The following is a 13,834-nucleotide window of genomic DNA, read 5'->3' as shown; positions in this document are numbered from 1 at the left end:
ATCCTTCCTCTTGACAGTCTTCTCCATTTGCCACTGGATTTATTGAAACTGGGAATAAGAATGCTTTTCTTAGCGAGTTCTTTCTGGAATGTGTTGGTAATAATTTAATTAGTCCAGCTTTCTGGAAAAATAAAAGTGTTCATCAGTTTTTGCTTAAAATACACCATCTTGACAGCCTCTTCTTCCCCTACCTCTATCCCTTGGGTAAAGCCCCAATTTCCCATCCTCACACCATAGCAAGTCCCAGCCCGGCCACCCCTGTGATCAGAGAGGGAAATGAAAGAAGATTTTTGTGCAGCCACAGATTATGACACATGCTAATTATGAGACCTGTTGGTTCAGGAGGCTGTGGGGGGTAGGACCCCAGAAGCATTCACCACAGTGGCCTCTGAAGGACCAAGGAGTTCTCAGTGGCCTGCTGGTCCACAGTGCCACAGCCTGCCCATTTGGCCCCCAGTTCCACCTCCAGGAGGCACTGGGAAAGGGCTGCTAGAAGCCAAGGCCGAGGGCAGGAAGGTTTGGTCAGGACTTCTCAGACAGAAGGGAAGAGGTCTCTCCAGGTAAGCCCATCCCCCCGCTTCTTGTCCAGCCACTGGCCGCAGTTGAAGATGGTGGCCACGCCGGTGCTGGTGTTGGTGACCTCCACCTTGTCCAGCAGCCAGCCGGAGTAGTAGCCGCTGCTGTCATGCTCCAGTCGCACTTTGCGCAGCTCACCCAACTCCAGGGTCTCCAGGAAGAAGCGGTCTGTGCTGCCCTGCTCGAAGAGGTTGCGCGTTTTCTGCTTCAGCTCTCGCTTGCCCGTGTCCCCATTGGCCCCGAAGATGGTCACAAAGACGTTGGCATCCGTGCCTGCACCTGGCTCATAGCCCGTCGTCACGATGACCTCGTACTTGACGGGCACCAGGCCCTGCACCTTGCTGGCGAAGCTTTCCGTCACCTTGGTGACCTCAAATACCTTGAAGTACTTCCTCTTCCTCTTGAGTGGGATTAGGGTGTCACAGTTAAAGAAGTACCTGTAGTGGGGGAGAGGAAAGGAGAGGGCTCAGTGGACACTAGCTGAGGGCAGCACCCCTTCCACAGGGTCTCCTGGTCATTCATAGATGATTCCTTCTCTAGGTAACTGGATATTGGGGCTGGAAATGGGGTTTCATTTATCTTAAACTTCACAGTGGAGTAGAACCTCCACCCTTCTAGTTGCTCCTTGATTCTTCTTTTATTTTTTCCCTCACACTCCATATTCAGTCCATCAGCAAATCCCATTGACTCTATCTTTAAAATAAATGTTGAATCAGCCCATGTGAAAAAGTATTCAGTAGCTCATTGCCTGCCCTGCTACCACTCTTGTCCAAGTTACCAACACCTTCAACCTGGAATATATCAAGAGTCTCCAAACTGTCTCCCTGTTTCTTGTTACTTATGGTCTATTCTCTACACAGCAGCCAAGTGACCCTGTTGAGATGTAAGCCAGAGAATGTCATTCTTCTGCTCAGAACCCTCCAATGGCCTCCCAGATCAAGTCAGAACCAAACACTGTACAATGGCCTGTAAGACCCTACGTGTTTTGACCTGTCTTTTGCTCTCCAGGCACACTCTACCCCAGACATGGTGATCCCTCTGCTCTCTCAAAGGGACTGATTAATGTTTTTACCCAGTGTTATCACCTTCAGAGGCAGCTGTGGAATCCAGAGTGACAATCCCAGGCAAAGTCAAATGGAAACATGGAATGAGCACTCTTAAGTCCCTCATACTTGGCTGAGTTGGACTCTGTGTGTGTATGTGTGTGTGTTCATGGATTGCAAAGTACAAGGGTAAAAGAAAAGCCTTTGCTGAAGAAGCCACAAAGAACAGAAGCAAGTCCAGGGCCAAGAGAAGTGGTCTTGGACCAAGAACTACCCCCCATCCCACTCCACCACCCCTCATCCAGTTTTAGCTTCTGGGTAATGGCAGCCATTCCAAGAATTTCCAAGAAGGAAGTCAGAGGGCACAGTGGGAAAACAGCGCATAGCATGCAAGGGGGCCTAGGGTCTGGCTGCAGTCTTGCCACCCAGCACCTGTGTGACTTTGGGAAGTCACATCCCCTACCTGGACCTTGATTTCCCCATTGGCAAAGCTAGAGGTTTGGACTGAATAGCTTTTATGATCTTCCCACTCTGAATTGCTAACATTTTAACAGCTTTGGAAATAAGTAGTCTGGCACTGGTTAATGGCTTTGGGAATGCAGAACTGAAAGGGTGTGCTCAACAGTGCAAAGCCAAATCCTATTTTCGATTAAAATTTATAGCAGCAAAAGAATCTGGTTTTCTGCTGCTTACCAAAGTCCATGGCTTCGCATTCTTTATCTCCCTCACTTCCACCAAAACCAGGAGTTGTACACATCATCTTTCCATTTCACAGAAGGGGAAACTAAGGCTTGGAGAAGTTGCTGTCCAAGGTGATCCAGAGCCAGCACCAGAGTCAGCTTGCCTACAGACACTTTGCAGGAAATTTCTTTCACAAAGGCCTATCTCTTTTGAAGCCCTGGTGGTGCAATGGTTAAGTGCTTGGCTGCTAACTGAAAGGTTGGTGGTTCCAACCCATCAGTGCACTCCATGGGAGAAAGATGTGGCAGTCTGCTTCCATAAAGATTACAGCCTTGGAAACACTATGGGGCAGTTCTACTCTGTCCTATAGGGTTGCTATGAGTTGGCATCAACTCAACGGCAACGGCTTCCCCCATTGTATCACCCGATAAATTTGGATTGTTGTTGCTGTTAGCTGTCGTTGAGCTGGCTCCCAACTCAAGGTGACCCCATGCACAACGGGATTGGACCATAATATCCATAGGGTTTTCACTGGCTGATTTTTGGAAGTAGATCACCAGGCCTTTCATCCTATGGATTGCTGTTACATACCCTAATTTCTTAGATGGGGATAGACCCGCATAGTTTCTTTTTAAATTCTTCAAAATTTATTTATGTATATGCCCATTAATTTACATAGTTCTATATAAATGCACAAGTGTGATCATATATTTGTTTTTCTTAATGTACTGTTCTCCTTGCCTATTTGCTTGGCTCTATTTCCTTTTTTCTCCCCTATTCCCATTCTAGCATCCCACCCTCACCTCAGGTAACCTATGTTAAGGGCTGAGGATATACTGCCAAATTCCCCTCCATTTCACCCAACCATACACACCTACATATACACAGACAAATGGGGGATGTTAGCATTTGCATTACAAAAAAGGTTTCATGTACCACACTTTTTTTTTTTTTTTGCATCTTGCTTTTCTCACTCAGCAATACTTCCTGGGAATTGCTCCAAGTCATCTGGTACATATTTAATTCATTATTTTTAATGGATAAAAAATATCCCCTGGTGCAGATATAAGGAAATGTTTTCTAACAGACATAATTACAAAGTCACCAAAATGTGGAACTGAAGGGATTTGTGGAGTCAAGACTCTCTAGCTGTGAAGGACATACAGCAGGTTGTTCTTGCTGCAAATTGGGGTAGGTGATAAGCAAAAGTAAAGGCAAAAACAAAGAAAAAAGAACAACGATAAAAATATATACAGATTAAAAAACATGCAGATAATCAAGCTTCTGTGAACCATGTGTGTGAAATATTAGGAGAACATCAGAGAGAAAGTGGTTACCAACATGCTCATGGTGGCCATCTCTGATGGGTTAGAACTCTAGGAAATTTTACTTTCTTTTATATACTTTTCAGAAATATTTGAATTTTTATAACGATTATATAGCATATATGTTATTGGGATAACCATAAAGCTGCTTTTAATTTTAGAAAGAAACAAAAGTCTCTTTTGTATCCTTCCATGAAAATCCTAAAGATATTTATGAAGAACTGGTCAGAATGATAAAGGTACTGAAAAGTAGGGGGTCAGAACTGGAAAGGGCTGGAGGATGAAAACTTGAGGTCATTGTGTTTATAAGAAACTGAGATTACATTCATTCATAATTCATGGAAATTCAAATATTATGGTCAGCGTGGTTGGAAAGGAATTATGGATTCATATACAGTATATGGAAGTGGTTTTATGATGACAGAATGTCAGGATGTTCTAGAAGAATGCTGTGTAAATAGCCACAAGGATTAAACACATCCTCAAAGTCCTCTTTCTGGATGAAGGCGGGCTATTTCTGGGGGAAGACTGGTTCTCATCCATCTGGAATCTCAGGCATGAGCCTTGGGCAGGGAGGCAGGGGTGGCCTGGAATAGGATTTCTGAGGCTGGAACCCCCTCCGTCCTGCTCCCGCCCCCAGACTGTAGACAGCATCTAGCCTATCTCCCAGAAGGAGAGACTGAGGCACAGAGCAATGATGGGCTATTGCGGGTGGCCACACAGCAGCTCTAGTGTCCAGGGTCTCACTGCAAGAAGATCCCCACCCTGTAGACGTCCCTTCCTCTCCTCCAGCTCCAGAGCCACTTGGGAGTGGCTGCTTGTTTCCACGGACTGAGAAATCCTACACCTCAGCCCCAGGGCTGCGGGTGGGAAGCTCACCACTGGGCCTTCACCTTTCCCTCTTTCCGAGGCTGGAAAGTGCCAGGTGGTGCTGAGATCTTTGCTGTGTCTTTCTCGCTGCCAGTGTTGTCCGTTTAAAGATAAATCAAGCAGTGGCTATTTAATTTACTTTTATTTTTATTTTATATTCTTTTGTTTTAATTTTATATTTTATTTTCATTTAATGTTAAATATATATATGTATACATATAAACCTGTTGCTGTTGAGTCGATTCCTACTCATAGTGACCCTATAGGACAGATTAGAACTGCTCCATAAGGTTTCCAAGGAGCAGCTGGTGGATTTGAACTGTCGACCTTTTGGTTAGCAGCCATAGCTCTTAACCACTGCACCACCAGGGCTCCATGTATACATATAAATATAAACATTTGCTTGAAACAACAGAAATTCATTGTCTTACAGTTCTGAAGGCCAGAGTCCAAAATCAGTTTCACTGGGCTGAAGGTGTCAGCAGGGCTGCGCTGCCTCTCCAGGCTCTAGGGGAGAATTCGTTCCTCACCTGTTCCAGCTTCGAACGGCTGCATCACTCCAGTCTCTCTGCCTTTCTGGCCACATTGCCTTCTCTTCTTTGGAGTGTGCAAAATTTTCCTCTCTCTCTCTTTTTTTATTTTGGTGGACATATACACAGTCATACACCATTTCAACAACTCCTACATGTACAACTCAGTGACACTGATTACATTCTTCAATGGGTGCAACTATTCTCGCCCTCCTTCCTCAAATTATTCCACCACCATTGACTTAAACTCGCTGTCCCATAAACTTCTCATCTAACCTTTCAAGTAATTTTAATTTAATTTAACGTTAATTTTATTTATTTTTGAGGGGGTTTGCAGAGAAGCAGTATCAGTATCCCTTGCTGTGGTTGGGAGGCAGTAGCGGGTGGTGGAAGGAGTGATGCCCTGGCCCTGACTTGCTGGGACAGTGGTGACTCTTCTGACCTCTCTCTCCCAGCTTTCAAGTCCCCACTGGTATTGGTCCAGGCAGCTCAGCCCAGCACCTCCCATAGGATTTATTGTACCTGGGCTGGTTTTTCTCTTAAGGAGTAACTGATAATGTTGCAGCCTGAGAGGGAGGTTCAGAGGTAGAACCCCTCCTACCGATTCCCAAAGGGGAGCTGGTTGGGAAAGTTGAGTCCAGGAGCCTGCAGGTCACAGGTGGAGCGTGGACAGACACAGCCTGGAGAAGCCTGGTCTCCTGAGGGCCAGAGCCTGCAGCTGTAAGGCTTCTGAGTGACCACCTTGCCCAGCTCCACCGTCCCACAGTGCCCGTTTGGGGAAAAGGCTCCAGAGTTCCTGTCGTGAAATGGGCTGAAATGAGTTCACCCAGTCCCCGAGGGCTAGCAGGGTTCAGGGGTGGGCGCCCCAGCTGCAGAGCAGAGCAGGTGGCCCTGGTGCGGTATGCCCTCTGTGCTCACTCCTTTCTGGGTCTCCCCACCCCCGGAGGCAAGGCCTTGGCTACCCTCTCTTCCTCTCTGTCTTTTCTACCTTCCAGAGCCTTGGGGCTCTTTCTGGCTTCCAAATGTGCTTACCAAGTGGGTTTAATTAATTGATGGCCATGGCTATGTTGCCCAGGTAACAAAGACCCTTAATCCTCCAGAAGGCCCCTGATGGGGAAATGCAAAGCCCCTTATCTGGGGAACTTGGAGGCAGGTGGGCCTTGGGATTACCTCGGCTTGTCTCTAGTCCCTGCTCTGCCTACACCATGACCGTGGAAGCAGCAGGTTTGCAAACTGTATGTCTTTGTCATTATAGAGTGATGGGAGGGCCAAGGAGGGCAAGTCTCTGTGGTCCGGCACTGTCTGACTTTCTCAGTCTTCCAAGAAAGCACCTTTGCATTAAAAGGTTGGGAGCACCCAAGGTCATCTGGTCTAGTCCCCTGCCTCTAGGGTTGGCCTAGCATTCAGATAACTCCAGAACTGGAACGCCTACCTCCTCCCTTTCTGTCTTGCAAGTCTTCTAGTGGGATGACCTTGGCCTCAAAGGGGACAGCCACCCTGAACTCGGCCATCTTGCCCACGGGTCCAGCCTCAGTTCCTCCCCCATGGAGCAAGTGGCACTTCCAAGAGGTGGTGGTGGTTGGGGGCACAGTACATACACGTTGCCGTACTCCATCTCGGTGATGGTGATGGTCTTGACATGCCAGACCAGCTCTCTCTTAGGGATGAACCGATCCTCCCTGGTAAGGTGGCCCACGCACAGGGAGGCAATGTCCCCCAAGTAGACACTGTCAAACTCGAACGTGTCTGTGGTCCCCCTGCAGGAAACAAAGGTGTGGCCAATGAGCTGCCCATGCCTCCTAAAGTCAGTAAGCGTTTATTGAGTGCCTACTGCATTCTAGACCATGGGATCGGGAATAGGGGTAGATTGGTAAGCAAGACCTGGGGTCAGTCCTTGAATCCTTAAGAAATTCAGTCTAATTCTGTAACAAGATAATCACAGCAATTAAAATAGCCCTACCAGCTTGCTGGTACAGCACCAGGGAATTGTAACTCCACTGAGCAGGATGGAGTTGGGAGAAAGGTGAGTCACTGGGCACTGAGCTGAGAAGGGTGGTGGGATTCATAGACCAGAGGGAGGAGGGAAAGGAAGAGTTCCCTGATGTGGACCTGCCCTTGGCAAACTCACAGAGATGGAAATAGTGGGGTGTGGAAGCACAGGATATGAGACAGAGGCTGGCTTGGGTGGAGTTTGGGTTCAGGTGAGGGAAATGGTAATGGAAAAGAAGGTGGGGCACAGGCAGTCTGTGGTGGTCCTTAAGTGCCAGTCTAAGGTGGTCAAAGGTCTCTGGGTGGCACCAACTTTTTGCACTTGACTACTAACTTAAAGGTTGGCAGTTCAAACCCACCAGCAGCACCATGGAAGAAAGGCCTGGCAATCTGCTTCCAAGAAAACCCTACTCTGTAACACATGGGTTGCCATGAGTGAGAACTGACTAGATAGCAGGTTTTTTTTTTTTTTTTTTTTTAAAGGAACTCAGGCATTATCCTGATGTAGAAGGAATTTGAATAAAAGATATAGTGGGGTTAGAGGGGGGAGGAGAATTTATATAAGCAATTCTGGAGGGAGCAGGGAGATTAAATGGGCATGTGAGACAGCTCAGAGGTGAAGGAGGTGAGATTCTCCAGAAGATATCAGGGCGACTGAGAGTGCAAATAGAGGTGACTTTATACAATGAGACCCAACTTTGATTTTCCTATATGCATCTTAGAGGCTCTCTCCTCCCTCCCTCTAACTAGAACTTAAATCTATGCTGCCTTACATTATTCTTTTGCAATTTTATTGGTGAATATTTTATTTCTCAACTAGTCTGCGCACTCCTTGTCTCCCTGTGCAGCGGATGATGCTGGGGATGGACGTGAAGTTGCTGGCGTGGTCCCTGCTGCGTGGCAGGTTTTCATTGAATGGCAGTTGCCCTGCTTTTATAGATCACCTGCTTCATCCCCAGGAGCTAGCACAGGATCAGCACACAGAAGGTACTCAATAAGCACTTGCTGATTAGACCCATTTGTGTACCTATGGCTCTACCAAAGGAGAAGATTCCCAAGGCCCTTCTCTCAGCCTCCCCACCCACCACTGCCCTGCAGGCCCCACTTCCTACTTCCTAAAGGCCCGCTGTCTAGAAGAGTTTTCGATGAGGAACTCTTTGGATCGGTCCCTCCTGCCCTCCAAGATGAGCCAGACGTTCTCCCTGGTTTCGCCTCCGCTGCCTGTTTCTATGACGACCTCGTAGGCTGTAATGGAGGAGGTGGGAGAGGATTAGCAGAGGGGAAGCAGCAGCCACCACCAGGGTCCTTCCAGTGGCTCTCAGACCATAGCCTAGGGGTGGGGTGGGGCAGGCTAAAGTCACCACAATTGAGGCACTATAAATAGCACCTGTCTTGATTCTGGGGCTGATTGAGTGATGGTTCCCATTTTATTTATAGTAGCAACTTATTTGCTGGGCAAACATGGAGGCTGCTGGGACGAAGCACCAGCCACCTGCCCACCGCCTGCCTCCAGGAAGTAGGAGGTAGGGATGAACACTCAAGAGATGCTGGGGCCTGGCTCTCGCGGTCAAATGAGGCCCTGAGATGCAAAACGGGATCCTCCACTGAGAAGATAAGGGAGGAGAGGCAGGGGCCCAGAGACAGAAACGCCCAAGACTCAAGGAGAGTCTAGCACTCAGTTCCCGCCCGACCTTGTCTCCATTCTCACCCTTGTGTCATACTCAGTGTCACAGCAACCTCCCTCCCCACAGCTTGCTCAGGTATGTCTCAGGTTAAGTGGGTTCCAAAGGTGGGCTAGGCTCTGGGTGATGCTAGAACTCAGTCTTTAGCCCCAGACACAAACTCTTAACTCCAACCCCTCACCTCCTAGTACTTTCTCTCCTCGCTCCAACCACTCTGCCTCTTTGCTGTTCCTGGAGCATGTAGGTCTGTCCTGCCTTAGGGCCTCAACAAAGATTGTTCCCTCTGCCTGGAATGCTCTCCTTCCTTCCCCCCATACTGGCTTGGCTCACCTCCTCACCTCTTTCCAGTCTTTGCTCAAATGTCACCTTCTCAAGAAGGTCTACCCTGAACATCTTAATTAAAATTGCAACCTGCTTCCCCCCAGTGCTCCTGGTCTGCCTTACCTTGCTCTATGCTTTCCTCTTGTCCTTATTACCTAACACCTTCTAACACGTTATATTATTGACTTATCATATTACTGCATATTGTCTACCTCTCCCTTCCCATTTGAAAGTAAGCTCCATGAGGGCAAGGTCTTTGTTTCGTTCACTGATACATAATAGCCCAAGTGCCAGAGGAGTGCCTGGCACATAGTAGGCACTCAGTAGATATTTGCTGAATGAGTGCGGGATTGGACTAATTCTAGAAGCTTCGAGAGAGGTAGCATTTCTGTGGAATGCTTTCATACATACAGAGCTCTGTTCAAGTCTAAAAAGTGCATGTCCCCACAAGCTGAGTGTTCAGAGATGCCCCCTGGGGTCTCAGACACCAGAAATTAGGTGCCACTGGGGCAGGGGTCTCTTTCACTGATGTGTCCCCCAAATCCAGACTAGGGCCTGACACTTAGCAGATAGATGCTCATTAAGTATTTGTCAAATGGTAAAAACTAAGGTAGCTGGGAGTTGGGATGTTTGGCTAAAGCTGAATCCACAACTGCATCCGTGGCTCTCCCACGGTCGAGCCGCCATCGGAAGACACAGGTGTGGCTGCCTGTTCCCTATGGGCAACCCAGAGGGCACTGCTCTGCCTTCTGCAGGCTCCTGGTAAAGACGAATGCATCCAGGCTGTCTCCTGGGCTCCATGCCCTGCCCTGCCATCTCCAGTACAAGCACATCCTTCCAGAACTAACGCAAGCAACACCTCCCCTCTGCAATCTCCCTGCCAACCCAAATCCCACAGGTCTTAGCAGCTGTTTGGCAGGACTTGTGTGAAGGAGACTCAGTGATTCTGTTCCAGGCCTCACAAATCTCTCTTCCCCTAAATGCCAAAGGCCTGCAGCATCTGTGTCACTATTCTGCCACTGGCATAAGGGCTTAAGCTTTCCTGTTGCAAAAGGGGCTTAAACTTCTGTCTCCAACTAGATTGCGAGGCTCTCAGAAAATGATTGCCTCTTCTTCCATTTACTAGCCCTGACTAACTGAACATCTACTAAGTCCCAGGGCCTACAGTGCTACAGAGGGCTACAAACATGAGTGGTACTGCCTCTGACATCTGGGAGCTTACAGTTGTCTAGGGAGACTGGTACATGTGCAAAGGTCCATTAAAGTTAACTAGAGGTCACAAAGCAGTGTGCACCACCCATAACACCTAAAATAAAGCTGGATGCCCAGTGACTCCTCAGGAAGTGCAACCACAGAAAATCCACCTTCTCAACAAGGGCAGGAATCCCCCTGCAGTAAACTGGACAGATGGGTACTCCAACCTCATTTAAGTGCTCCCAGGGACATCACCACTCACTACCTCACAAAGCAGCTGATTTCATCTTGTTTAGATGATGTGGAAGAGATGAGTGGCTTTCTAACCAAGACCCATGCTTCCCTTCCATGGAGTAGAATTGTCACCAGGAAGCGGCTGCCCAGCCATGGACTACATGTCCCAGTTGCCCTTGCATCTAGTTGGAGTCACATGGCTATTTCTCACCAATGGAATGTGAGTTAATGTGTTAAGAAGGGAGTATGTGCATTCTCCATGCTCTCTTTTCCCTTCTGCAAGAAACTTGGAAGGCACGTGTTGAAAACGGCAGAGACACATGATGGAAAGAGCTTGGGTCCCTGAATCACAGCATGGAAGACTTCCCACCAAACACCAGCACTGGGATGCTGATTGCGTGAGTGAGAAATCAACTTGCTTGTGTTAAGCCACTTAGATTTGGTGGTTTATCTCCTACTGCAGCTTTAGTGCTACCTTAATAACTAATATTGGAAAATTCCTTCTTTACCCCAGGCTCTGCCTTTGATAAGCCTTCTTTGAGTTTGTTGGACCCAGACACTGACATCTTTATTAAAAAACACCTCCTTAGTCTTTATGGTTATCCACCTTAGGGATCAATTACTCTTTCCCTTCAAATATCCCCTTTGGAAAGAACCAAAGAGAAAGTGGCTGATAGAGATGCTGGCTCCCCCTGCACATCTGTTTCCAGAAAGACTTGATTTGGCAGTTGTTGCCACAGGCATCGATTGAATGGAGTCCATGATATAAAAATAAACCAGAGAGGACTTCACACCAAACTGCCCAGCCCAGCCAAGCCTTCAGATCTTGCTCTTCAATGATTTTTCCTGCTACCTAATTAGTCTCCCTGATTCAGGGCCATGAGCTGGCATCAGTATCTTGGTAGTACTAGGTTCACCAAGTAAAATCTGGGGTGTTTACTTATGCACCTCCCAAATAATATTTCCTTCTTCGGGCATTCAATTCCTCTCTAGCTCTAACGGTCTCTTCTTTAGAATATTCCAACACTATGCCCCCCAAGTCCCCCAAGCTGATTCCCATTTAACTCTGAAGATCCAGTTCAGGTATCACAAGCTGGGCTGGCCCCATTGGTCCCCCACGTACTGGTCTCCTCCAGCTCATCATGGATTTTGTTGTTGGCACAGGCGAAGTCACGCACTGTCTGCCTGTCACCCTCACTCCTGGAGAGCCAGCAGTCACATTGGAAGTGGAAGGTCTCATCGCGGGAGTTGTCTTTCACGTCGACATAGCTCAGGTGCCAGCCAGGAAATATCCCTGTGGAAAAGATATTGTGGGGACTGGGAGCTGAACAGGCTCCCTCTTCCCCTTTCATATGTTCACTCCCCACCCACCCCCAACCCATTGGCTGTGTGGCCCAGGGCAAATTCTCTCTTCTCTAGGCTTGGTCTCATTGTTGATGAAACGTGGACATTGGGTTAGATGGTTTCTGAAGGCTCCTCCAGCCCAGAGGATATAGTTCTCAAATGTTCCAAGGTTTACTTTAGGAAAAAGACTTAAGAGCTCTGAACCAGTGTGGGGCCCCAATCTTTCCAGGCAAGAGATGGCAGACTAAGTGAGAGTGGGACTGGCTGCCGGATGCTCCCTGGATTTTATTATGCCATCTGCTGCTGGCGATTACCCAGTGATTCTCCGCATCTGATGGGATAAAAGGGCCATTTCCATGTTTAGATATTTAGGGCCTTCTTCAGCCTGACTCCAATTACCTTATCTTTCACTTCAAAATGGAAGGACCCTTATGTAAATCTCCCATCCCAGACAGATGGATTTATTAAGCATCCCTTTGGCACTTCCTTCCTCCTCATTATGGCTCCAAACTATTCCCCTGCCTTAAATATCCAGCTAGCTTCTGGACAACTTAGGTCCTACTCATTCATGAGGACCCCAAAAGCCCCAGGTCCACAGTATTCATTATCAGTCCATTCACTTGGCCTTGAACACAGATGGCTTAGGAGATCTTTGCTATTGAGGCCATGACCATGCCCTAACCGTTATCCATCTGTTTTTAGGTGTATGTCTGGTTTCTCCAGTTAGATTTTAGAGAGTGGAATCATGTCTTCTTTTCTTATAGTTTATTTTATTTTTGTTGTTATTGTTCAGAATATACACAGTAGAACACACACCAATTCAACAATTTCCACATGTACAATTCAGTGACATTGATTACCTTCTTTGAGTTGTACAACTATTCTCATCCTCCTTTTCTGAGTTGTAACTCCCCATTAACATAAACTCACTGTCCCCTAAGTGTCATAGCTAATCTTTCAAGTTGCTGTTGTCAATTTGATCCCATGTAGATAGTTCTTAAAAGAGTATACTGCTCAAGGCAGACATTCTTTACTAGTTAAACTAAACTATTGTTTGGTTTAAAGAAGACTTCAGGGGATATTTTTGATTTAAGGTTTAAGGTTTAAAGATTATCTCAAGGCCATAGTTTGAGGGGTTCATCCAGCCTCCATGGCTCCAGAAATTCTAGATTCCATTATAATTTGAAATTCTGTTCTGAATTTTCCCCCTTTTGATCAGGATTCTTCTACAGAATCTTTGATTAAAATGTTCAGTAATGGTAGCCAGGCACCATTTAGTTCTTCTGGTCTCATGGCAAAGGGAGCAATTGTGCATGGAAGCAACAACCACACATTCCATTTCCTCCCCTATTCCTGAATCTACTTCTTTCTCTGTTGTTCCAGGCTAATGGATACTAACTGTTGTACCTTGGATGGCTGCTTGCAAGCTTTAAAGACCCCAAGCTCTATGCAACAAACTAGGAGGTAGAAGAGAAGCACTAAACATGATATTAGACTAATTAACTGGGTTGTCCCGTGAAACCATGACCCCAAACTGCCAAACCAAGGAACCAAATTCCATGGTTGTATATAAGCAGCCTAGTCAGCTACTCTTTTTTTGTCATTGTTTTAAATATATCTATCACACAACTTTTGCCAATTCAACTTTTTGCAGGTATACAACTTATTGACAGCAATTACATTAGTCAGCTGTGCAATCCTACCCTTAATGTGATTTTTCCATCACCATAAACTGCTAGTCGAGTGACTTCTTGATTGCATCATAGGGATACAGACATAGACAGCACTCAGTAAACATAGAACTGACAGATTGCTTTTACTTTCTAAAGTGAACTGTCAGTTTTTTATCCTAGTACAAACCATTGAAAATTCTGTGTGGCTAGAAAGATAATTAACTCCACTAAGCAACTCCTTCCTTAAAAATAACCTCTGTTGAATGAAGAACACCAGAGACACAAGGAAAGTATTAGCCCAAGAGACAGAAAGGGCCACATAAACCAGAGACTTCATCAGCCTGAGACCAGAAGAACTAGATGGTGCCTGGC

General features: G+C 46.8%; 1 protein-coding gene across 1 annotated transcript in view; it reads right to left on the bottom strand.

Annotated features, from left to right (window-relative positions):
- Positions 1–532: 532 nt before the first annotated feature.
- Positions 533–13,834, bottom strand: part of LOXHD1 (lipoxygenase homology PLAT domains 1) — a 167,540-nt gene continuing 154,238 nt past the window's right edge. The window contains exons 37-40 of the mRNA XM_004380881.1: positions 11,569–11,739; positions 8,127–8,259; positions 6,624–6,782; positions 533–1,013 (exon numbers count right to left, since the gene is read on the bottom strand). Coding sequence (XP_004380938.1) covers positions 533–1,013; positions 6,624–6,782; positions 8,127–8,259; positions 11,569–11,739 — 944 coding nt within the window. The remainder of the gene's footprint in view (positions 1,014–6,623; positions 6,783–8,126; positions 8,260–11,568; positions 11,740–13,834) is intronic.

The sequence above is a fragment of the Trichechus manatus genome, unplaced genomic scaffold, assembly GCF_000243295.1.
Source record: "Trichechus manatus latirostris isolate Lorelei unplaced genomic scaffold, TriManLat1.0 scaffold00078, whole genome shotgun sequence".
Lineage (NCBI taxonomy): Eukaryota > Metazoa > Chordata > Mammalia > Sirenia > Trichechidae > Trichechus > Trichechus manatus.
This window is presented reverse-complemented; position numbering and strand designations above follow the sequence as displayed.